Genomic DNA, 25,923 nt, shown 5'->3' with positions numbered 1-25,923 from the left:
ACCTCAGGAGGCTAAAGAAATTTGCACAATTGAAAGCATCCTGTCGGGCTGTATCACAGCCTGGTACGGCAACTGCACCGCCCGCAACCGCAAGGCTCTCCAGAGGGTGGTGCGGTCTGCCAAACGCATTACTGGGGGCAAACTACCTGCCCTCCAGGACACCTACTGTACAGCACCCGATGTCACAGGAAGGCCAAAAATATCATCAAGGACATCAACCACCCGAGCCACTGCCTGTTCACCCCGCTATCATCCAGAAGGCGAGGTCAGTACAGGTGCATCAAAGCTGGAACCGAGAGACTGAAAAACAGCTTCTATCTCATGGCCACTGGCACATTAGAGGCTGCTGCCTATAGGCATAGACTATAAATCTCTGGCCACTTTAAGGAATGGAACACTAGTCACTTTAATAATGTTTACATATCTGGCATTATTCATCTGATACTGTTTTCTATACTTCTACGGTATCTTGGTTACTTAATACAGTTTACATATTAGTCACGGTATCTTAGTCACTTAATGTTTACATATCTTTCTCATATCTTTCTCAGCATTTCTCATCTCATATGAACCTCTCCCTATACTGTATTCTATACTATATCTTAGTCCTTTCCGCTCTGACATCGCTCGTCTATATATGTATAGAGTCTAAATTCATTCCTACTTAGATTTGTGTGTATTGGGTATATGTTGTGTAATTTGTTAGATATTACTTGTTAGATATTACTGCACTGACGAAGCTAGAAGCACAAGCATTTCGCTACACCCACAATAAAATCTGCTAATCACGTGTATGTGACCATTAAAATTTGATTTGTTTGGTTAGGTAATTATAACCTGAAGTTGAGTTTACATATTCAAAACTCAAATTATGAATTATTTTCCACAATTCTGAACCTTTAACATCTTTTAATCACAATATTCCCCAGTATTATAAGTGGTATTTACAACATGGGATTCAACAAACATTCAAGCAGTACAAGCAGTGTATTAAAAGTATTTTTAAAAATTGGGGCACATTTACAAAACGCATTTACAAAAATTAGTGGCAGTGAATTTGGGTCTAGTGAGAAACTTGTCTAACACGAGGTGCACTGAATATTGTATGGATTCTTTCAGGTGGTCCCATATGGACAGGTAAAGGTTTTGAAACAGTCTGTGTGCAGCAGTGCATCGTCATGATGAGTGGATAGCATGTGCAGTGCAACTCTACACAACTGTGTGTTTTTCGTTCTTCACAGCATTGCCCCCAGTGCTGCTGAAAGACAACGCATCTTTTAGTCCAATTCCCTTCTTTATCCCAGTGTCCAGAGATGTCCCCTCAAAGAGCCGAGCCATGAAGGCAATGCCGTCCTCTCTGATGTAGGATTTTCCAGCGAAGGTGTAGAGAATAGGGTTAGCACAGCTGCTGATGAAGGCCAGAGCGGAGGTCACAGGACGACTGGGCTGCCATACCATATCTAGTCTGCAGAGAGAGGGATAGAGTTCATGTTGCCGTTCCAGTCCTTTGACTTATTGTATGGGTGTTGGTGCTTATGTTAAATTTAACTTTAGCTAAATGGAGGGGAAGATGTTGGGTTGGTTGGCACATACCTCTTTTTCGTTGTTGAGTTGTCTTCAAACTGTTCAGCCACCACCTAGGAGAGAAAAAAACGTACAATCATTCCTTCACTGTAAAATAGTATAACTTTCTATGCTACACTCCACACTCTGAGTGAAATTGCATGATAAACAATATCATATGATCACACACACCTGTATTATGTTAATGAGGTGATATGGCAACCAGAAGATACCAAACATCACAACGATGGCCAGGATGAGTTTCTCACTGCGGACCTTGCGACGGAACTTGGTCTGTCTGAGGCGTCTCAGGATGCAGATGTAGCTGCACACTATAACCCCGTACGGAACCAGGAATCCCACTACTGTCTCAAAGGTGTACTGGTACACCACCTGAACATGAGCAATTATGTCATGATAAACTGCACACATGTAATGACATGGTGCAATACCAGGCTTATTTAAACATGAATTGGTCTGTCATACCAAGATCTCAAGCTAAAATGTAAGATTAGTTAGGATTTATGATGTCAGGAAGAAAGGGAGGCTCCTGTGAATATTAGTAGTCATAATGACTGTACCTGTATCAACATGTACACCTCTTCCTAATCCTGAATAACTATATACTTAAACCAGAAAAAATATATAATGTATCTAACTTCATTATTAACTTAATATTCACTTATCTCTTGAACTTACATATTGAGACCGGGAGTGATTTGAGGCACACACCAGGCGGGTGTTGTTCTGTTCATCATGATCATACCTCACCTGCCTGAACACCAGAGCAGGGATAGAAATTGAGAACACTAGGGCCCAGAGCCCAGCTATTGCCCGCACTACTATCTTCTTGCTGGCCAGGGCCGCCACTCGATGGGGCCACACCACCGCAACTAGCCTATGCAGGCTCATCAGCGTGATGAGGAAGATGGAGGCGTACATGTTAGTGTTGCACAGGTAAAACAGCCCCTTGCACATGAGGTCACCAAAGTCCCAGTTCTGCCTGGCCAGATAAATTATGAAGAAGATGATTAGGCATATGAGAAAGCCGTCGGCACACGCAAGGTTGAGGATGAGGAGGGTGGTAACGGAGCGTCGGCGGGCACGGGCCAGGATGCTCCAAATGATGAAGAGGTTTCCTGGGACGCCGAGGAGGAAGACCAGGCCCAAGATGAGGGCTCCTATGGCTGTGGTGGCGTCGTTACTCACGATGCTGGAATCCTCAACAGTGCCTTTGGTGAAGAGGATAGAGGTGGAAGTGGACTTGTTGAGATAATGGAGGAGGGAACTGCCATTCTTAGCCATAGTGAGGGTGATCGGCTCTGAAGGAGAGAGGGAGAAAGACATAGAGTTATCCATGGACTCTGATGGCTACAGTGTGTTATCAACCTTCAATTTGAAAAGTTGAAAAGTAGCACTGAGCTTGGGTCATTGACCAAGAGTATGACCTACATAAAACACAGATATCAGTAGACATTTTACTTATTGAAGCTAAGCTAAGAACTTATGATTTTGATGTAAAGGTTTTAGTTGAGGGCTCAAGGTGCTATCTGTCATCTTCAATCTCTGTGTGATTAAAGAAGTTAAGGAAGGAGATGGACGAGTCAGAAAAAAGGAGGAAATCAATGTCATTGGCCATTGGTACGGTTATTAGCTCTGAGGTAAAGGACGAAACAAGAGCCCCGTTTATACCTGTTGCTAACATGTTCTACATTCTGATTGTGCCCTGGCTACATTTTTAGACAGGTGTAGACAATTAAAAGACACAATGTGATCTGATTGTGATCAGGCACGCATTGTGTCTGGATATCAATCGAGTGTGAGCAGACCTGGATGGTGAAACCATTTAAATCATCATTATAATCATCACTCTAAAATCATTGACACGGGTAGCACCATTGATTTATGGTATTATTGTCTTAAATAAACTCTGATTATTTTGAAAGAATATCTGTCAAATAATTTCCATAAAGGGAGACACCAACTTAGTGCTGACACAGTGGAAGGATAAGAGACACATTTTAATACAACGTGTAGACGCGACAAACCTTGATCAGATAGTGATCGGATCATATTGATCAGATCTCACAAAACTCACATTAGCACAAGGTGTAAACGAGGGTAGAGAGAAAGAGACATATGTTTGGGAAGTACACTATATATACAAAACTATGTGGACACCCCTTCAAATTCAGACACACCCATTGCACACCCTTCAGACACACCCATTGCTGACAGGTGTACAAAATTGAGCACACAGCCATGCAATCGCCATAGACAAACATTGGCAGTAGAATGAAAGTCACTGAGCTCTTCAGTAAGGCCAATGTGGCACCGTAATAGGATGCCACCTTTCCAACAAGTCAGTTTGTTACATTTCTGCCCTGCTAGAGCTGCCCCGATCAACTGTAAGTGCTGTTATTGTGAAGTGCAAACATTTAGGAGCAACAATGCCTCAGTCGCGAAGTGGTGGGCCACACAAGCTCACAGAACAGGACCACCGAGTGCTGAAGCGCGTAACGCATAAAAATCATCTGTCCTTGGTTGCAACACTTACTACCGAGTTCCAAACTGCCTCTGGAAGCAACGTCAGCACAATAACTGTTCATCGGGAGCTTCATGAAATGGATTTCTACGGCCGAGCAGCCGCACACAAGCCTAAGATCACCATGTGCAACAGGAAAGGGCCTTTTGCGGGCCTCCCGAGTGGCGCAGTGGTCTAAGGCACTGCATCGCAGTGCTGAGGTGCCACTACAGCCTTGGGTTCTATCCCAGGCTGTGTCACAGCCGGCCATGACCGGGAGCCCCATGGGGCAGTGCACAATTGGCCCAGCATTGTCCGGGTTAGAAGAGGGGTTGGCCGGCTGGATTTCCTTGGCTCATCGTGCTCTAATGAGTCCTTGTGGCGGCCAGGGGTGCCTGCAAGTTGACTCGGTTGTCAGTTGGACCGTGTTTTCTCTGACACATTGGTGTGGCTGGCAACCATTTAGGGAACGGTTGCCAGCTTTACTGTTTCAACATGACAATGTCCCCATGCACAAAGCAAGGGGCATGCAGAAATGGTTTATTGAGATCGGTGTGGAATAACTTGACTGGCCAGCACAGATCCCTGACCTTAACCCTATCAAACACCTTTGGGATGAATTGGAACGCAGACTCCGAGCCAAGTCTAATCGCCCAACATCAGTGTCCGACCTCAATAATGCTCATGGCTGAATTGAAGCGTGTCCCCGCAGCAATGTTCCAACATCTAGTGGAAAGCCTTCCCAGAAGAGTGGAGGCTGTTATAGCAGCAAAGGGGGACCAACTCCATATTAATGCCCATGATTTTGCAATGAGATGTTCGACGAGCAGGTGTCCACAAACTTTTGGTCATGCATGTAGCGTATCACTGAACTGTCACCAACTCAAAATTAGGTGGATTGTTTTGCATATGGTTTACACTAGCTTCGCGAGTCCATCCTTCCAAATCTCACCTCATTGACGTGAGTGAAGCGTGGCCATCCAAGGCCATGTTTACACTGATAGAATTATATCCCAAAGCTATTTCTATTTCAGGTTGGGGCTACATGTCTCTCAACCCTCACTCACTGTTGTATCTTTGCGGTAGACAATGTGTTTGCAGCACACATAAAACATTTTGCCACTGACGCAGGCAAGCAAATATTCACCTTAGCCTTCCTGGCCAACAGTATATGGTATACTGTCACAACACAGAGATGGCATGCTAAAACATGCCAAATATTAACGCTGCTCCTTTAAAAGACTCCACTTCGATAGTCATAGACTTCTCTTGATTTCCTCCCTCCTGCTCTCTCTCTGTATCTCTCTCTGTACTCCACATTGCCACAATAATTTCCTTTTATCATCACAGGCTCTATGCTTGTCTTCCTCCGTACTGTAATTTCTATTTCTACCCATCTGTAAAGCTATGAAGAGGGAAATAATGGTTCACAGAAGTGGACATTTTGTCAATCAGGCTATGAACAGGGCAACAAGTCTCCACTTGTGCAGTTATTTTGACAAATAAAAAAAGTGAACAGCAGTGGAAAGTGCATTGTATTATACACTGAGTGTAGAAAACATCTGGAACACCTAATATTTTGTCTTGCCCATTCACCCTCTAAACGGCACACATACACAATCCTTGTCTCAATTGTCTCAAGAATTAAAAATCCTTCTTTAGTCTGTATCCTCCCCTTCATCTACACTGATTGAAGTGGATTTAACAAGTGACATCAATAAGGGATCATAGCTTCCACCTGGATTCACCTGGTCAGTCTATGTCATGGAAAGAGCAGGTGTACATAATGTCAATGGAATTGTATTTATACTGGTTGAATTCCTAGAAAGAACACAGCCCTTCTTTGGCAGTGTGAAAACATAAGATAAACCCTACATTACAGACTGACATTACAGCAGGTTTTGTATATTTCAAAAGCGGACCTTAGATCAGTGTATAGATGTGTCAACATAAGAATCAAGGTAGAGTTACGTCAACAGCAAGGAACGCACAGAACCAGGATTCACTCATCAACACATGGAGACGAGAGGGAAAGAAGATAGAGAGAGGGAAGAGGATGGAATTGGAAAATAGGAGGAAAATAGGAAAGAAATTCAGAGTTTTGGAAAGGAATGGAAAAAAATGGGAAATTAATTAGGAATGATTATTAGATTGGGAGAGAGAGAGCGAGAGAGCGAGAAAAAGAGAGAGAGAGAACGAAAGAGAAAGAGAGAGAAAGACAGAGAGAGAGAGAGACTGAAAATGAGAATAGAGTATGTCCCAGGGAAAAGTTCAGGATATTTGCATCCACTCACCTTACTACACAATCAAGACTTCAGAGGATGATGAAGAGGGTGACGAAGAGCAATGGATCTGAGTAGGGTGGGAATCGTTTTGTGTTTATCTATACTCTCTCTTTTCTGACAGCTTGTATCCAACTCCCTCTCTCATTCTATTTATTTCTTTACAACTGCTTGTTTCCCCTGTCTTTCCCTGCTACTGTGTCTAATAAATGTGCTGCCCCACAAGCTGTAACACGCTCTGAGGGGCGAGAGAGGTGTGTCCTTCCTTTAGTCTCCAACCGCTCACTCTCTTTCACACACACACCCTCCACAGTGGTGTTTCTACCTGGTGCTAACCTTCCCCCCCTTGTCCTGATCTTGCCAATATACATTGTTAGACAGGTGTAGAAGATTAAAATACACATTGTGATCTGATTGTGATCTTCCTGATCACCTTTAGAGGTAGTCAGGCACACATTGTGTCTGCCAACTGGGCACAGACATCAGTTCAATGTCTAGATTTGATTTACATTTGGTTGAGTTGTCAACTAACGTGAAATCAACAAGAAATGTCACCATGTCATTGGACTTAGGTTAAAAATACGAAATGCCCTTAAGTTGATTACTTTTGCAAATCCAATCAGTTTTCCACATTGATTCAACATCCTCACTCATGACATACCCCCTTCGAAGGCACTTATATTTTTTGTCTTGCCCATTCACCCTCTAAATGGCACACTATGTCTCAATTGTCTCAAGGATTAAAAACCCTTCTTTAGCCTGTCTCCTCCCTTTCATCTACACTGATTGATGTGGATTTAAGAGACATCAGTAAGGGATCATAGCTTTCACCAGGATTCACCTGGTCAGTCTATGTAAGGGAAAGAGCATGTGTTCTTAATGTTTTGTATACTCAGTATACGAAACACACACACACACACATATATATATATATATATATATATATATATATATATATATATATATATATATATATTGTGGCTTACAGTGGGTCAGCCACCAGGGGGAGACTCATTGAGGCCTGGTGACAGACGGAGTATACATCACGCGGCGATGGCTTCATCTGCTGGACGTGCCAGGTCTCGACGGGCTCTCCGGCCAGGACTAATTGGGGCTGATTGGGAGTTGGTGAGTATCAAGGGCTGATTGCTCACCAGCTGTACAAGTCCCATAAAGCTGCCAGGAGGGCAGCACACAAGGGAGAGGGTGGGGGAAGAAAGGACTCCTGTATAGTTGGGGATGGTTGCAGAGGTAACAGGAGGGAGTTCAGTTTTTGATCCCCACAGGATACAGCAAGACCCGGAGCCCAGAACCCAGAGAGGGTCTCATGGGGAGACCTATTCTTTTCTTTTGAACTATTTTAATAAACACCTTTGAAACTGAGCTAATCCTACTCTGTCCGTGTCTGATCTGTGTAAACGTTTTGACCCAACTCCCTGGTCTGCCACTATATATATATATATATATATATATATATATATATATATATATATACACACACTACCGTTCAAAAGTTTGGGGTCACTTAGAAATGTCCTTGTTTTTTAAAGAAAAGCACTTTTTTTTTTGTCCATTAAAATAACATCAAATTCATCAGAATACAGTGTAGACGTTGTAAATGACTATTGTAGTTGGAAACGGCTGATTTTGAATGGAATATGTACATAGGCGTACAGAGGCCCATTATCAGCAACCATCACTCCCGTGTTCCAATGGCACGTTGTGTTAGCTCATCCAAGCTTATCATTTTAAAAGGCTAATTGATCATTAGAAAACCTTTTTGCGATTATGTTAGCACAACTGAAAACTGTTGTCTGATTAAAGAAGCAATAAAACTGGCTGCCTTTAGACTAGTTGTGAATCTGGAGCATCAGCATTTATGTGTTTGATTACAGGCTCAAAATGGCCAGAAACAAAGAACCTTCTTCTGAAACTGTCTTTTCTTGTTCTGAGAAATGAAGGCTATTCCATGCGAGAAATTGCCAAGAAACTGAAGATCTCGTACCACGCTATGTACTACTCCCTTCACAGAACAGAGCAAACTGGCTCTAACCAGAATAGAAAGAGGAGTGGGAGGCCCCGGTGCACAACTGAGTAAGAGGACAAGTACATTAGAGTGTCTAGTTTGAGAAACAGATTCCTCACAAGTCCTCAACTGGCAGCTTCATTAAATAGTACCCGCAAAACACCAGTCTCAACGTCAACAGAAGAGGCGACTCCGGGATGCTGGCCTTCTAGGCAGAGTTGCAAAGAAAAAGCCATATCTCAGACTGGCCAATAAAAATAAAAGATTAAGATGGACAAAAGAATACAGACACTGGACAGAGGAACTCTGCCTAGAAGGCCAGCATCCTGGTGTCGCCTCTTCACTGTAGACGTTGAGACTGGTGTTGGAGTGATGAGACAGGAGTGATGGTTGCTGATAATGGGCCTCTGTACGCCTATGTAGATATTCCATTCAAAATCTGGCGTTTCCAGCTACAATAGTCATTTACAACATTAACAATGTATACACTGTATTTCTGATCAATTTGATGTTATTTTAACTGACAAAAAATGTGCTTCTCATTCAAAAACAAGGAACTTTCTAAGTGACCCCAAACTTTTGAACTGTGTATATGTATATATATATATTCCGGCATTGTGTGTAAAAAAACATTTATAAAAAAAGGGATTATGTGTGTATTGTTTTGCTAGATATTACTGCAAATCTGTGTACAAGACCGATAAACTTTGATTTGCACACACTCGCTCATGGAGCTCTGATACTCACGCAGGAATGTTGATTATTTCCTAGGTTTGGGGTACGAGGTAAAAACAGGACGCAGAGAGGGTAAGAAGTGAGTGAAAATTGATACTCCCTTGTCCAGGCGTATAGAAGCATTGTCCTTAGCATCATACACATGTGATATCTTTATTCAGTTCCTGTCTAACACATACACCCAGCCACCAAAACATCCATCCAGTTCTTATCTTCCTCTGGTTTTAGTTCAGTCCTTTCATCTCTGTCGTTATCATATGAGTTGTTCTGTATCATATGTATGCGTATTTCCTCTGTAAGTTGAAATATAAAAATATTATCATAAATGCTTCCCACTGGTGTTTGGAGATACTGAACATATGATGAGAGTTATTTTGTCTGAAATGTTCACTGCGTTCAAAATGTTCCTTCAGATAATATAGTAATATGTTGGAAACTGAGGCATTTACACCATCATCTCCTATACTGTGGAAAGACTGTTCCACCTTTCTACCACCTGGTGGCAAGATATCCACATTATTATATCCTCCTTCTGTCAGTGAATTTGACATTCAACCGTTGACATCCAACAGCAACTGAAACCCAGCCTGAGGATTTCACCCACATTAGCATCCTTTTCATTTGTAACACTCATATGCCTCCCAAATAAAACCCTACTGATTATATAAACTCAAAAAAACTATTTTTATCTCTTGCCAAGACCTTATGAATGCGAGATAATTCTACAATCCTATAGAATAAATCCCAATCCCCCACAATATAAACTATATTTTACCCTAAATAATGAGCAGTCTTTAGTCAATCTTGATTGCGCATAAACATTTACCAAATATAATCATCTTCATTTGGATAGAAGATACCCACATCTCCAAGATTATGAAAGAGAAAAAGTGAGAGAGAAAAAGCATCCAGCTCCAGTATAGCATGATGATTGTGAGAACTGGAGGAGGGGGTGAGAGGGGGGGGGGGGGGGGGGGCTAGGGAAAGAGAGGGATTGGGGGAAGGAGAGAGCATGTTTATTTAAGTTTTTCGTCTCCCATCTCAGACAGAGTACAGACTACAGAGAATAATGAGAAACAGATCTTGCAAGGGAGGGAGAGAGAGGGAGGGAGAGAGAGAGGGAGGGAGAGAGGGGGGGGTGAGAGGGAGGGAGAGAGGGAGGGGGGGTGAGCCTGGGAGAGCAAGGGGAGGAACATGGAGGAGGGAAAAGAAAAAGGCTGAGATGGTAATGGGAGTAGGAAAGGAGGATGACAAGACAGAGGGGAGAAATCATGTAAACACCACAGGAAACAGCCTGGCCTCCTTATGCTCTCAATGACAGCGAAGCATCATGGTCCTTCTTATGACAGAGAGCGCAGGGACATACAGTGAGGCCACAGCAAGGAGGAACAGCCCACCAGCCAAACATCTGGCTCAAGAGGGTCACTTCATTACTTTTATTACACTCGAGTTGATACCTTTCAAAAGTTTGGTGATTGAGGGACGGAGCGAAAACAGAAAACTTCTGGAAATACAAGGATGTACTGTCAAACTGTCCGAGGAAATGTAGCCAATAATCTATAGGCTATGGCCTACTTAACATATTAGTTATGTTAATAAGAACTTGGTAACAGTTAAAAAAAAAAAAACTAAGCACAGTATGTGAAAAGAAACATCCCTGCTCATGGACATAGGCAGGGGGAAAAGAGGAGAGGGGAGGGTGAGAGGGTCTCATTGACTGACAAACGAAATGCCCAATTGAGATCGAGTAACGGTCCAAACTGGGCTGGGCAACCCACCCAAAAGCAATTAAGGGTAAAGGACGACAAAATATTTGATACACTTTTTTTTCTGGTCGGATAGAAGAAAGGATGGCGGCAGAGCATTAGAATTAAAGACTGATAGATAGCCTGTGATGGAATAGATAGATACCGGTCCTATGGCTAACAGACTTCAAAGAACTCAACGATATATTTATTTAAATCTGTCTTCTCCAAAACTTCGAATGAAATAGATTTATAGCGGTGGTAGTGGGTTTCTGATCCGTCCAAAGTAACTTATAAACGGAAGACATTGTAAAAAGTTACAGAAGGAGCATAGCGACCACAATCCGGATGACAAGAACAATTTGGGCAAATGTGACTCCTACCCTTGCAGATAACCTCCTACATACATTTTGGGAAATCGTCGATGTTTTCCCAAAAAGGACCAAGGAAATTATCATTATCAGATAACACAGCAGATCTGTTCAACTGGGAGTTCTCTTCATCAGTTTCGCAGACTTTTTTCGCTTGCTGTGGGGATGGGGGCTGCGCCGGGTTCTGGTTGGGAGGAGGGGGAGTTCGAGTTCAAGTTGGTTTTTGAGGAGGACCCGACGCGCCAACTCCGGGGCCCATCCCCGCAGTGTAACGCGGACCAGGAGCACACTATCGTGGGGGAGAGGACAGAGAGCGCCCTGTCGCTCCTAGAGTCGAGCAATACTGGTTAGAACCATTTTTTGAATAGTGTTTGTGAATGTGGGAGAGATTGACCGAAAGAGAGATTGATAGATAAGGAAAGGAAGATTGAAGGCCGTTCAATGGTCCCCAATGTAGACAACTCATCCACAACGTAGAGACATTCCTCTGTGTGTGGTGTATGTAATGTGAATTATTTATTTGACTTGTTCTGAGTACTTTATCATTTATTTGTACAATTATTAGGCCTAATGTTCTCTCTCTCTCTACCGGGGTATAGATGAGTTATGTGTCTGATCAGGGCTCTCCAAACCTGTTCTTTGAGAGCTACCCTCCTGTAGGTTTTCACTCCAACCCCAGTTGTAACTAACCTGATTTGGTTGATCAACCAGCTAATTATTAGAATCAGGCACGCTAGATTGTGGTTGGATTGAAAAACTACAGGACAGTTGTTCTCCAGGGACAGGGTTGGAGAGCCCCGGTCTGGATGTACTGTATGTGCACACGTGCTTATCTGTGTCTGGGGCATGTGTGTTCATGTGCATGGAGTTCGTGTGTTTTGTAGCCTACTATGTGTGCTGTGTATTGCATGCTTGTGTGTGTGTGTGTGTGTGTGTGTGTGTGTGTGTGTGTGTGTGTGTAAGATCAGAACTCAATGTGGTTTTAATCAGCTGTGCGTGTGAGTGGAGTTAACAGCTGCCATCTGGATGGAACCGCAATCTCTGTTTACTGAGCATGCACCACATACACACCTCCCTCCGTTCTCCCTCTCCTCTCCCTCCGTTCTCCCTCCATTCTCCCTCTCCTCTCCCTCCGTTCTCCCTCCGTTCTCCCTCTCCTCTCCCTCCGTTCTCCCTCCATTCTCCCTCTACTCTCCCTCCGTTCTCCCTCCGTTCTCCCTCTCCTCTCCCTCCGTTCTCCCTCCATTCTCCCTCTCCTCTCCCTCCGTTCTCCCTCCGTTCTCCCTCTCCTCTCCCTCCGTTCTCCCTCCATTCTCCCTCTCCTCTCCCTCCGTTCTCCCTCCGTTCTCCCTCTCCTCTCCCTCCGTTCTCCCTCCATTCTCCCTCCTCTCCCTCCGTTCTCCCTCCGTTCCCCCTCTCCTCTCCCTCCGTTCTTCCTCCATTCTCCCTCTCCTCTCCCTCCGTTCTCCCTCCGTTCTCCCTCTCCTCTCCCTCCGTTCTCCCTCCATTCTCCCTCTCCTCTCCCTCCGTTCACCCTCCGTTCTCCCTCTACTCTCCCTCCGTTCTCCCTCCGTTCTCCCTCTCCTCTCCCTCTCCTCTCCCTCCGTTCTCCCTCCATTCTCCCTCTCCTCTCCCTCCGTTCTCCCTCTACTCTCCCTCCGTTCTCCCTCTCCCTCTCCTCTCCCTCTACTCTCCCTCTGCTCTCCATCTACTATCTCTCTCCTCTCCCCCTCTCTCCTTTCCCCTTTCAGCTTTTGATATACACCCCTCTCACCCACTAAAGCATTTATTTCCTGCCCACACTGGCATACACGTATACCACACCCCAACCTAGGGATGTTACCACGGTGTACACTGTACCTTGTAACTGATGCACTAGGCTGACCAATGATCCATACTGGACAGTGATGGACACAGTGCTCTACAGTGAACCTAACTGTCCCGTACTGTCTATTGCACCACAGCAGGGAAATGTTTGATGTAAAAACACAAATAAGGAACATTTACTTACCTATTTGATAATCAACCTTAAGCCCCCTCTACATTATTTCTGAAGCAATAGAGTTAGGGTGTGTTTTTTATAGTTGTAGTGGACATAACTGGTTACTCTGAAACTTTAATGTATTCTAGATCTGTACCATCTCTTTACAGTGAACTCAGTAGGCTAAAGCTTACCATGTCAACCTGTAACTGGGAGACTACTAACAACCCTCTCCAACATTTTTGTTTGGTCACAGACAGCCACCTGGATACCACTCACGTAGGCCAGCCAATCGGCATCCCTACCCCACCGTATTCTTCAGCCAGTCAAAGGGCTGGGATGCATTCCCCGCCCCCCAGACGTGCCTTGGTGAGGGAGTTCAGTGGGACCTATGAGAGCCTTCCAGCGAGATCTGTACAGGTGAGCGGATCGGAGATGTCCAGTTACTCTCCTGGTCAGTGAGAGTGGGACAGTGACTCATAAATTTATGTCATAAATGATGCTAAAAGCCATACAGTTCCCTACGGTATGGTTGCCTGACGACTCCAACAATTATTCCGCTGCTCTATGTTCGCAACATACTTCAGTCTGAGACTGTCATCAGCGATTGGATCATCAGTAACCAATCAGAGTATAAAAGCCAATTACGAATGTTTATTTATTTGAATGATATTTGAATGATTTCGTGATATCCAATTATGATCTTGTCTTATCGCTGCAACTCCCCAACGGGCTCGGGAGAGGCGAAGGTTGAGTCATGCGTCCTCTGAAACATGACCTGCCAATCCGCTCTTCTTAACACCTGCCCGCTCAACCCGGAAGCCAGCTGCACCAATGTGTCGGAGGAAACACTGTTCACCTGACGAGCGAATTCAGCCTGCAGGCGCCTGGCCTGCCACAAGGAGTCGCTAGAGCGCAATGAGCCAAGTAAAACCCCCCCGGCCAAATCCTCCCCTAACCCGGACGACGCTGGGCCAATTGTGCGCCGCCCTATGGGACTCCTGGTCACGGCCGTTGTGACACAGCTTGGGATCGAACTCGGGTCTGTAGTGACGCCTCAAGCACTGCGATGCAGTGCCATTGACCGCTGCGCCCCTGACAAATTTTCTAAATGCCGCTTTATCCATGTGTGTTCTGGCTCTGGCCCAACCCATCAGTTTATGACCAATCAGAATGGTTAGAATGTGTTTGCATTCTAGAAATTGTTGGGGAGGTACTCAGATCCTGACTCATTGCAGAGAAGACACTAACGACCGTGGGGGTGGCGTAGCGTTTGACCGGAGCAAGGAGTTTGGTTAGCCAGGCAAACACTATGGTCTCTGCATTTCTCTATTGTTAATGTTCTAACTTATCTGTCTCTCTCTCTCTCTCCCATCTCTCTCCCAGGTGTCAGAGTCCCGTGTGTTGGAGTGCCCTAGCATCCAGATCACTACTATCTCCCCAGAGGATGACACTGCCCCAGCAGGAAGTAACTTCTGGGACACAGGGGGTGGATGGGACAGGGAGCGCCTCTACCTTCCCCTAATGGACCCATTCTGCTACCGCGAAGGCAGCACCGGCGCTGGGTCCCTGAGCCCAAGCCCTGCCTCCAGCCCCTCCTCTCGCGGCTGGCTCAGTCCTGCGTCCAGCTGTGATTCGCTGCTGGTGGAGGAGGAGGAGCTCAATGAGGTCACCTCCCATTTCTGCCTGTCACCCTCCTCCCGGCCCACCTCACCGGGGGGTAAGAAGCGCAGGAACTCCCCTCTGGCCTCCCCCTGCACGTCCCGCAGGAGCAGCTACTCAGAGGACCACTCCTGTACCCTGGAGGGAGAAGACTCCACCTCTCAGTCACAGGCTCACAACAGCAGCTTTGAGCTGAGCATTCCACAGAAAACTAGGAAGACTTCACTGGAGCAGGTAAGGTGGCTGGCTGGTGGTTCTTAGATCTTAGGTTCCATAGAGGTTTGTCTTGTTTCTCAACCAGAAATCCCTGGTTTGTGTCCTCCAGGTCTCCCCCAGGGATGTGGAGCAGGAGCAGGGTCCAGCCCATAGCTCCCACTGCCCACTGCCAGAGCCACTGCAGCAAAGGAGAGAGGTTGCATCCATGGGCATGGACTACCTGTCTGTGCCCCCTGCTCTGGGCTGGGGGAGGACCAGAGCCAGTGCCCACAGCCCTCTGTTCAGGTTACACACTATGTTTATACAGTATCCCTCAATACTGTGTTGACTTGCCATTATTATTGTTTGGATGGCCAGGAAAACCCGCTCCGCCCACACATCTGACAAGTCCATTGTTCTTACAGATCCAATGCTCTGCCGCCACTTGATTGGCCACTGCCAACTCAGTTTGACCAATATGAGTTGCGTATCGAGGTGCAGCCCCGCCCACACCACCGAGCCCACTACGAGACAGAAGGAAGCAGAGGAGCCGTCAAGGCATCACCAGGGGGACATCCGGTTGTTACGGTATAATACATTGATTAAATTAAAGAAAGTTTGATTTGTTTATGGCTTCAATCCCAGACTAACATATACAGTATTTATCTAAACAATAGCTCTCTTTTCTGTCTCTCCCAGCTGACTGGGTACACAGAGAGACAGCCCCTCTCTTTGCAGGTGTTTGTGGGAACAGCTGATGACAGGTCCATCCGGCCTCATCCTTTCTATCAGATACACAGGTAGGTTACCGTGCAACAATACACCAATCAATCTATGATAGTATGTGCTACATCAGTGTTTTGATGTGTTTTTGTTTTTATTGTTAAGATGCTTCTTTTGATCCTCAGGGTAACAGGTAAGATGGTGGGTACTGCCAGTCAGGAGAGTGTACAGGCTGGCACCAAAATACTGGACATCCCCCTCAACCCAGAGACCAACATGACTGCCCTGTGAGTATCTAACAGAGAGATAAAGCTCATAGGTATCAACGGCTTTGTATGGGGTAACCAAGTAGGCAGAAAGAATAGCTTTCCTGTATGTGTGTATGTACTATGATGCACTTTTACGTGGTATTTTGCACTGTGTGAGTGTCTGTCTGTGTGCTGAGTATAACAGCCTATCTCTGTTTCAGCATTGACTGCGCTGGCATTCTGAAGCTGAGGAACTCGGACATCGAGCTGAGGAAAGGAGAGACAGATGTAGGGAGGAAAAACACGCGTGTGCGCCTAGTGTTCCGTACCCACCTCCCCCTTGGACCTCCCGTGGGCCCGCCTGGACGGATGCTGGTCCTGCAGGTTACCTCCGTGCCTATTGAGTGCTGTGAGTATGGCAGGTAGCCTAGCGGTTAGAGCGTTGGGCCAGTAACTGAAGGGTTGCTGGTTTGAATACCTGAGTCAACAAGGTGAAAAATCAGGTGATGTCCCTTTGAACAAGGCACCTAATCCTAATTTGCTCTAGGGGTGCTGTACTACTATGGCTGACCCTGTAAAACAACACATTGTGACAATGTAAAACATGTTTTTTCCCCCTCCCTGTCCAGTCTCTTACTTTGAGCTTGTATTTTGATAAGGTTTCTGAATATCCTAGTGAATCATCTGTATTCTGTCCTCTCTCCCTGTGTCTCCTCAGCCCAGCGCTCTGCTCAGGAGCTGCCAGCGGTGGAGTCAGTCAGTGTCACATCGTGCTCTGTGGAAGGAGGGGAGGAGCTACTGTTGGGTGGATCTAACTTCCTGCCCATGTCCAGAGTGCTTTTTATGGAAAGAGGGACAGGTAAGGGGTTCGGGATAGGGGAAGTTAGAAGTTAGGGAAAATAGGATTCTTAATGGAAATTAATCTTAGGTCCCCACAAAGATAGGATAACATAACATTTGTGTGCGTGCATGTTTGTGTTCTTCTTTTCTTCAATGTGCACCATCCATGAAATTCGGTATAATTAATATCCGTATTTACCAGATGGAAAGCTACAGTGGGAAGAGGAGGCACATGTTGACCGTGACAACAGTAGTGAGGTAAATAGTATGTTTCTGGGTGTATTTGTGTTTGAGTGCACATGTATTTAAACTGTAATGTACATTGTTCATATTGTCATCCCACAGTGCTTGCTGTGTGTGCAAATTCCAGCCTATGGTGACCTGTCTGTGAACTGCCCAGTATCTGTGTGCCTTTACGTCTCCAACGGGAAGAGGAAAAGGAGCAGCACTCACTGTTTCAAGTACCTGCCGGGTGAGTCTCCTTCACTTCATCTGTCAGTCTCTCAGCTGAGACTGGAACTAGCTTTGTTGTTTTTGGTTCATTTTGAACAATTTATCCTGATGGTATTTATCTACGAGGTTAGGGGCTTATTACCACTTATTTTCTCTCTCTCTCTCTCGCCCTCAGTCATGTTTAAAGAGGACGACCCTCTGCTGTCGCGTCCCTCTGTCTTGCCCCTGGAGGGGGTGACACTCTGCTCCATGGGGGGGCCCAGCAGGGTGGACAGGGGTCTGCACCTGAGGAATGATCCCACGCCCAAGGAGAGAGGGCTGGCTTTGCACCTGCCCCCCTACCCTTCAGCCTACTCTCCCCCCTACCAAGGCCATGGCTACCAGGAGGAGTACTGCCACAAGCCTGAAGCTGTGGGTGACAGCATAGGTTCTCTGTCAGAAAGACGCCCCAGCTTTGAGAACTTGGAGCTGGGCTTCACCGAGTTACTGCCTCCCCTGTACCCCAGAATCTCCCAGCCTCCCTCTCCCTCCCCATGGCTGGACTCCCCATACCTGTCCTCCTCCCCCTCTCCCTCCCACTCCTCCTCTCTGAGTCCCTTCCCTGCAAGCAGCCCCATCTCCTCCTCCTCTCTTCCCCCCATGACTACCTCACCCTACCCCCACTACCCCTACCCTCAGGAGGCCTGCCCCTCGCCTCCTTCCAACCCCAGCCCGTATCAGGACTTCTACCCACCACCGTACTCCCACGACGAGGTATGGGACCACCAGGGCAGGGGACCTGGGGAAAGGGAAGCTCAGACTGGGTCTAAAATGCAGACGACCCCCCTGGAATTTGCCAGCTCATCATCTATTCACCACATTACATTAGAGGAAGGTGAGAAGTTTGCATGTACAGTACGAAGTTCTAATTGGTATTGATCTCCATTGTTACAAGAATAGCAATGCATATAATATAACATTTCTGATTGATTGATATACAGCATAAATTAATGTATAAACTTCTGACTGGCTGCTGTGTCTTTTTGACTACAGTGAATGAGTTCATAGGAGAAGACATCAGATCGTTCCAGTTGGGCTCACAGATGGACAGCCAACCAGGATGACAAGCTCAGTACTGTTCTGTCTTGTTCAGTTGTTATAGTATGAAGCGCATTATTGCTACCATATCACACCTTTTCCTATGCACTTGGTTTATGATGTATTGCTCAAATATGACAATACTGAATGGGGATTAAATGGCAAGGGCACAGTTGTAAGTATGATTACAGATACATTTTACAGTTTATATAAGGGAGACTAATGTTTTTAACCAGTTTTCAACATAAATTATACAAGTAAATGTGTGTTATTGGTCTGTTTGTGGATCTAGTTTTGTGTGTGCTTGAATAGCCGATCTCTCTCCTCCTGAGAGTAACATCTATTATCACTGAAGCTAAATAAGTTTCATTAGGCCCATGTGTGCATACAGCCTAAAGCTAGGCTAGAGAGGCTGAGTGAATGCAGTCTGGACTCTATGGAGGAGGGTCATTGTGTCAGAGATGCTGTAGAAGGACAGATCTCCTGCCCTGTGATCCAGGTACTCTCTTATCCTAGAGGACTCAGGGGCAGATAGAGACTAAACTATGTTGTTATGTAGGAAACTACAGGCTTATTTGACGCAGAGTAAATTCCAGGACTTCTCATTATGAGGCCAAACTGGCTTCTGGACCAAAGCTCGTCCTCCTGATGTCCTTGTATAAGACTGGTATGTAGGGCCTCTGCCCTCTGCACTCTACCTCCCAGTAACAGCAGCCTCTCTACACAGCACCTGGATACTGTGAAACCTCTCTGTGTGGTTGAGGCACGGTTTGGGCTCCTTCATTGTCACTTCCTGGTCTCTTTCAGTCAGGTGGAGATTGTAGAATGCTGTGTTTGGATCCAATGTGAGCTGACAGAAATCTATGGCGAGAGGAGAGGGAGGAAACAGAACAGAGGTACTTACAACATGTGATTAGTGTAGAATAGACCTTACATTGTGTGTAATAACATACTTTTATACTTTCATTTTTGCAGGGTTTTTTTTAGCAACAGTGTCTCCTGATGACAGTGAAGAAAGACATGGATGCACAATTGAATGAAATATGTTATTGATTTTAGATACATTTGTGAAGTATTTCTCTGAGAAGACAGATACTCACATTGTAAGAATTCCTCTTGTCTGGGGCTCTGGGGTGTACACAATCTCCATTGTATTGACTGCAGATTGGGAAAATGTTCAATTAATAACATCACAGGGCTAAATCTGATTGGGTGGACCTGGCAGGGCCAGGCTCCCCAGTAGCCGGGCCTGTGTCAACCCAGGCCCACCCATGCCCACACCTCTGATAAACAAAGGGCTATCAACAATTATGCACCAATCCATTTTAGAAAAACGATTGAAGAGCAATACCATTTTTTTTCTCCAGTTTTATGAAATAGGTTATGTACCACTGCCAACTTCTATTTATGTAGTGGTGTGGAATATCAGACATATCAGTGTCACACCTGCTCTTAAAATCTGAAGCCAATTCTCTTTCAGGATATCTTCATGTCTCTCTGTTAGTTCAGACCGATAGGTCTGACCCACAGGGACACTGGATTGGTCTGGAGTTTCAGGAGGGGCGTATAGAGACGGCCGTATCTAGAGGGAACAGTGAGAGAAGGATACAAAATGATACAAGTTAGAAATCCATCAACATGCAATCATTGTGTTTTAAAAAAAAAAAAATTACATGTAATACTTGATAATACCTGGTGGAATGTGATCCTCTGTGTGTGAAAGGTGCTCCAGCTCAGTCTTTCTTCCTCAGCTCAGCCACCTCCTGCTCCAGTCTCAGTATGAGCCCTTCAGTCTGACTCACTGCAGTCTTCTCCTGGGCTCTGATCAGCTCTCGCATCTCACAGCACCTTATCTCTATGGAGTGGATCAGCTCAGTAAAGATCCTCTCACTGTCCTCCATTGTTGCCTGTGCAGAGTGCTGGTGGGAGACGCAGAGAGTAACCTGCAGTAACCTGGAGACTGTGTACTCGTGCGCAACCACGGCAGCCAAAGGCTCAAACCCAGAGGAAACTGTGGTAACCAGGATAAATGCGCAACCTGTGTGCTGCCTAATACCCACTCCTGGACCCAGCCATGAGAACCATGTGAGCCACACTGGGATCAGTTACATCCAAGCGATAAAACCTCAAAGTTATGTCGGGAAACCCAACTTACTGCAGCACAGATATCACCAATCATCATGCACCTGAACAATGCCCAAGCAGCCACCACACCCCTAGTGGAGTGTACACCAACCCTTGTCCTTTGCTGTCATATGCCATTGAGATATCCTCCGCAATCTAATGAGAAAGACACTGCTTAGAAAATCGCCCTACCCTGAGCTGGATTAGCGAAACAGACAAAAAGCTCGTCACAAACCGGGATATCCTTGGTCCTATCCATATACAGTACCTTCGGAAAGTATTCAGACCCCTTTACTTTTTTCACATTTGTTACATTACAGCCTTATTCTAAAATGGATTAAAAGAAACAAATTCCTCAGCAATCTACACAGAATACCCCATAATGACAAAGTGAAAACAGGTTATTACGTAAGTATTCAGACCCTTTGCTATGAGACTTGAAATTCAGCTCAGGTGCATCCTGTTTCCATTGATCATCCTTAAGATGTTTCTACAACTTGATTGGAGACCACCTGTGGTAAATTCAATTGATTGGACATGATGTGGAAAGGAAAACACCTGTCTATATAAGGTCCACAGATGACAGTGCATGTCAGAGCAAAAACTAAGTCATGAGGTCAAAGGAATTGTCCGTAGAGCTCCGAGACAGGCACCGATCTGGGGAAGGGTACCAAAAAATGTCTGCAGCATTGAAATTCCTCTGAGATGGGAAAATCTTCCAGAAGGACAACCCATCTCTGCAACACTACACCGATCAGGCCTTTATGGTAGAGTGGCCAGATGGAAGCCAATCCTCAGTAAAAGGCACATGACAGCCTGCTTGGAGTTTGCCAAAAGGCACCAAAAGACTCAGACCATGAGAAACCAGATTCTCTGGTCTGATGAAACCAAGATTGAACTCTTTGGCCTGAAGGCCAAGTGTCACGTCGGGAGGAAACCAGACACCATCCCTACGGTGAAGCATGGTGGTGGCAGCATCATGCTGTGGGGATGTTTTTCAGCAGCAGGGTCTGGGAGACTAGTCAGGATCGAGGCAAAGATGAACGGAGCAAAGTACAGAGAGATCCTTGATGAAAACCTGCTCCAGAGCGCTCAGGACCTCAGACTGGGGCGAAGGTTCACCTTCCAACAGGACAACGACCCTAAGCACACAGCCAAGACAATGCAGGAGTGGCTTCGGGACAAGTCTCTGAATGTCTTTGAGTGGCCCAGCCAGATCCTGGACTTGAACCCGATCGAACATCTCTGAAGAGACCTTAAAATAGCTGTGCAGCAACGCTCCCCATCCAACCTGACAGAGCTTGAGAGAATCTGCAGAGAAGAATGGAAGAAACTTCCCAAATACAGATGTGCCAAGCTTGTAGCGTCATACCCAAGAAGACTCAATGCTGTAATCGCTACAAAAGGTGCTTCAACAAAGTACTGAGTAAAGGGTCTGAATACTTATGTAAATGTGATATTTCATTTTTTTATTTTGATAAATTAGCAAAATGTCTAAAGCTGTTTTTGCTTTGTCATTGTGGGGTATTGTGTGTAGATTGATGAGAGAAAAAAAACAATTTCATAAATTTTTGAATAAGGCTGTAACATCACAAAATGTGGAAAAAGTCAAGGGGTCTGAATACTTTCCGAAGGCACTGTATGTGCGTAAAGCATGCACCGGACACAGGCTATGCAACCTCCATTGTTGACTGGAAGCAAATGGAGGAGGTGAGAAAGTGAACAGCTTGAAAGCCAGGGACCTGTAAGACGAAGGCATAACCTTGGGAGAAAAAGCTGCATTAGGATGTAACATCACTTTGGAGTCGCCAGGCGCAAGCTCCAAACAGGAAGAGAAAGACCTAGTTAGTTGTACAACGGAATGCATTCAACTGAAATGTGTCTTCCACATTTAACCCAACCCCTCTGAATCAGAGAGGTGCGGGGTGCTGCCATAATCGACATCCACGTCATTGGCACCGGTGGAACAGTGGTTTAACTGCCATGCTCAGGGGCAAAATAACAGATTTTTACCTTGGGGATTCGATCCAGCAACCTTTCGGTTACTGGCCCAACACTCCAGTCCGCCAGGCTACCTGCCCCGTGTACTGAGAGCGCATGGAGATCCCCAACGGACTTGGCCGACACCAAGGCCATGAGCAGGGCAGTCTTGTAGGAAAAGACCTTCAGGTCCACAGACTCCAATGGTTCAAATAGAGGCTTTGATCCCTCCATGGAAGGTCCCAAAGGCTTAGAAACTGGTCTGAGCCGGCGCACGCCTTTCAGGAACCGCACCACCAGAGGACGAGACCCCGGGGTAGGGCTGTCTATCCTAAACTTGCGGACCTTGAGGTACTTGTTTAAAACATGCAAGTCCAGGATGGGACGCAACGTTCCATCGCTCTTGGGAACTAAGAAGTACCGGCTGCACCAACCGCTCTATACTTCTGACACTGGAACCACCCGAATAGCCTGCTTTTGAAGACGACAGGTGCTAGGACTGCCACGAATGGAGGAGGACGCACAGCAAACGGCAGGTGGTACCCCTTAGTCACTGTCCACATCACCCGTGGTTAAACTGCTTATGCCCGCCACTGGACGGAACATGCTCCCAGTCTCCCATACATTATGTCCTTAAGGGGCAGAGCGCCACCCTGAGGACTGGGATATTCTTTTTTGTTGTCATTTTTTTAGTCTCCACCACCCTTGACAGCATGTGTCTGAATGTGGGGAAGGATCTGTGTTTATTATGTCCACACCTGGACGATACCTCACTCTCGATACCCCTGAACACTAAGGAACCTTGGGTAGAAACAATGTGCTTACATGGTACAGCCATTCTGATACCCGGACCACACCGGATTCGGGGACTTCGGAAACCAGTAAGTTGCCCCCATTGACCGAGCCACTTGGGAGCACTGTTGCCACAGTAGATGCTTGGTGAGGTGGGCCCCGAGAACATAACTCCTCCCCCGGCCTGCAGCTAGGGTCATGTGATATGCTCTTTTCCCCGTGCTGTGGAAGAACCAGCTTTAACTTCCTCGAAACGGGCCTGTAAGGATTCCAGCAAAACAACCTTGTTAACGAAACAGACTCATCCAAATACATCTGCCTGTCCCTCTCAGGAACTACAACCAGCTGATCTGCTGAGAACCGGCACTGTTTATTCAGAAGCACCGTGCTAGGAATAGCCCCATTGTTAGACTCTGGAACTAAGTAACTCGCTAGCTTTACATCCATCGGCGATGTGCAAACGATCCTCGCCTCCTCCGTACCCTCTACATTCATGAACTCCCCATAACCTGGTAGCACCAGCCTGGCTGAATGAGGGGAATCTGAGGTGCCTTTAACTCATGAGAGAAATCTTTAAACAAGGGTAAGCAATGCTTCACCGCTGCATGGACAGGAAGTAAATACCTTCCCCCAACCTGGGGGAGAAGACGTCCAATCCACCCCCAGGTGATTTCCGCGCTACGACACAGCTCCATCAAAGGCGCATTAACAACCAATGGTCACTTTCCTCCACTGAATCCAAAGCCGGACTTTAGGCTGCCCCGGACTGATGTAATCCGATTCACACCGGATGGAGCCTCACTTGCCTGGGATGACACCCCTATCAACTCCGACCACCGCTGCTGCTCTCTCCTGACCTCCGACAACCCCATTCTTGAGGTTGCTTCACCTGAAGACCCTTCACCAGCAGCCCCAATCTTTTCCACAAAGTCAGCCCCGACACCCAATGGAAGTTGAGCCCAGCTGGAAACAATGGTCACACAAACTGGTCTAAGCCAAAGCCTCCTGTGCATGCTTCCACCCCAGACAGCACTCATGAGTATCTTTACCACATGCTCTAGGGCCCTCAAACTCAACTCTGGACCTCGAAGCCAGTTCAACTGCATTTTTTCATTGTTCCCCTCTAATCAGGGACTGATATAGACATGGGACACCAGGTGTGTTAAATTAATTATCAGGTAGAACAGAAAACCAGCAGGCTCTGGGCCTCGTAGGGTAAGAGTTGAGTACCCTTGTCCTTGAGCATAGTCGGAGGTTCAAAATCGGCTGGTTGGCCTGTTTGAACTTACTCTTACCACTGGCCGTCTTACTCAAGCTGGTTACACAAGCAGAGCAAAAAGTAGTTCAATTTTAGCAAACACAAAAACCGATACCAAGACCCAAAACATCTAGGGGGACAAGTACCCTCTCCCCTCTAACAGACACCTAAGTCGGAGAACAAATGTTGAAAAGTTAGCAAATTGCGTGACATGTTCTTCCTTCAGGCGAGCTGAAGAGCAAAGAATTTAGGGAATTATTGCGAGCCCCAGTATTATACCCAGGAAGTGGGGCTTCGAGGGCATCCATTTTCCCGTTGGGTGTGATTTCAGTTTTCTTCAGGTGAATATGATTGGTTGTTGATTCCCCATAGTATGTTATACCGAGTGACCGACTGAAAGGGAACTAGACATTTCATGTCAGCTTTCCAGGCATTGTTTGAAAATATACATTTCCACATATTTATTGAAAATAACCCACCTGATTTGATTGTTGTCTTGTGAATTTCCCAAAAACATTGCAGTAATTTGTCTCCCTCTATTGATAGCTTTAGTGTTACAGACAGGCATAAATGTGTATGTTTGATGCATTATTCTCCAGTCTCCAAATTAAGACTATGCATTTGTGGACAATATTTCCTTTTGCACACATAAAGAACACACCCTTTACATACTTGCGTAAAAATACAGCACTTCCCTGTCTCCCTGTCATATACTATGGGGTGTGTGAATGCTATGACAAGCCCCACCTGTCTGTCTGTCTGTCTGACTGTCTTCTCTGCTGCAGCTGAGACGGTAGCATGGCTCCTGTGTTCATCCATCACACACAGCATACAGACACACTGCTGATCAGTACGACAGTAGAAGATAGCAGATATTATCCTGTAGTTGCCTGGTGGCGTCAACCAGTGAATGCTTCTTTAGAGAGGGTGATTCCAAATGGCGCTGAAGGTGAGTCTCACAAAATACAGCCAGACACACCAAACTAGACTTCAGGCCCAGCATAGCAGCAGCATCTTCAGGCCCAGCATAGCAGCAGCATCTTCAGGCCCAGCATAGCAGCAGCATCTTCAGGCCCAGCATAGCAGCAGCATCTTCAGGCCCAGCATAGCAGCAGCATCTTCAGGCCCAGCATAGCAGCAGCATCTTCAGACCCAGCATAGCAGCAGCATCTTCAGACCCAGCATAGCAGCAGCATCTTCAGGCCCAGCATAGCAGCAGCATCTTCAGACCCAGCATAGCAGCAGCATCTTCAGGCCCAGCATAGCAGCAGCATCTTCAGACCCAGCATAGCATCTTCAGACCCAGCATAGCAGCAGCATCTTCAGACCCAGCATAGCAGCAGC

At 46.0% G+C, this 25,923-nt stretch overlaps 2 protein-coding genes and 1 pseudogene across 2 annotated transcripts; 1 reads left to right on the top strand and 2 right to left on the bottom strand.

Annotated features, from left to right (window-relative positions):
• Positions 1-894: 894 nt before the first annotated feature.
• Positions 895-6,622, bottom strand: ltb4r2b (leukotriene B4 receptor 2b). Its single transcript, XM_029705418.1, has 5 exons — positions 6,382-6,622; positions 2,263-2,885; positions 1,756-1,956; positions 1,594-1,637; positions 895-1,465 (listed from the first exon to the last, which is right to left on the bottom strand). The coding sequence occupies exons 2-5, from the start codon at positions 2,866-2,868 to the stop codon at positions 1,210-1,212; spliced, it is 1,107 nt and encodes a 368-aa protein (XP_029561278.1). The 5' UTR covers positions 2,869-2,885; positions 6,382-6,622; the 3' UTR covers positions 895-1,209.
• A 4,214-nt stretch (positions 6,623-10,836) lies between these two features.
• nfatc4 (nuclear factor of activated T cells 4) lies at positions 10,837-18,683 on the top strand. Its single transcript, XM_029705414.1, has 13 exons — positions 10,837-11,592; positions 13,484-13,647; positions 14,614-15,123; positions 15,215-15,390; positions 15,510-15,672; positions 15,784-15,884; positions 15,993-16,094; positions 16,277-16,464; positions 16,774-16,914; positions 17,098-17,153; positions 17,241-17,367; positions 17,524-18,222; positions 18,381-18,683. The coding sequence occupies exons 1-13, from the start codon at positions 11,412-11,414 to the stop codon at positions 18,449-18,451; spliced, it is 2,679 nt and encodes an 892-aa protein (XP_029561274.1). The 5' UTR covers positions 10,837-11,411; the 3' UTR covers positions 18,452-18,683.
• Positions 18,684-18,772: 89 nt separating this feature from the next.
• LOC115156443 (tripartite motif-containing protein 16-like) lies at positions 18,773-20,326 on the bottom strand (annotated as a pseudogene).
• Positions 20,327-25,923: the final 5,597 nt, after the last annotated feature.

This window comes from Salmo trutta, chromosome 21 (genome assembly GCF_901001165.1).
Source record: "Salmo trutta chromosome 21, fSalTru1.1, whole genome shotgun sequence".
Classification (NCBI taxonomy): domain Eukaryota; kingdom Metazoa; phylum Chordata; class Actinopteri; order Salmoniformes; family Salmonidae; genus Salmo; species Salmo trutta.
Note: the sequence above shows the minus strand (reverse complement) of the source record. Positions and strands in the feature narration are given on the sequence as shown.

Bases quoted from the DNA above. Each gene is read 5' to 3' on its own strand.
- ltb4r2b (XM_029705418.1), bottom strand. From the start codon at position 2,868: ATGGCTAAGAATGGCAGTTCCCTCCTCCATTATCTCAACAAGTCCACT. The intron at 1,957-2,262 runs GTAAGTTCAAGA...GCTCATGTTCAG, and splicing joins ATCACTCCCGGTCTCAATAT to GTGGTGTACCAGTACACCTT. The intron at 1,466-1,593 runs GTATGTGCCAAC...CTCTCTCTGCAG, and splicing joins AACTCAACAACGAAAAAGAG to ACTAGATATGGTATGGCAGC.
- nfatc4 (XM_029705414.1), top strand. From the start codon at position 11,412: ATGGGGGCTGCGCCGGGTTCTGGTTGGGAGGAGGGGGAGTTCGAGTTC. The intron at 11,593-13,483 runs GTTAGAACCATT...GTTTGGTCACAG, and splicing joins CCTAGAGTCGAGCAATACTG to ACAGCCACCTGGATACCACT. The intron at 15,885-15,992 runs GTAGGTTACCGT...TTTGATCCTCAG, and splicing joins CCTTTCTATCAGATACACAG to GGTAACAGGTAAGATGGTGG.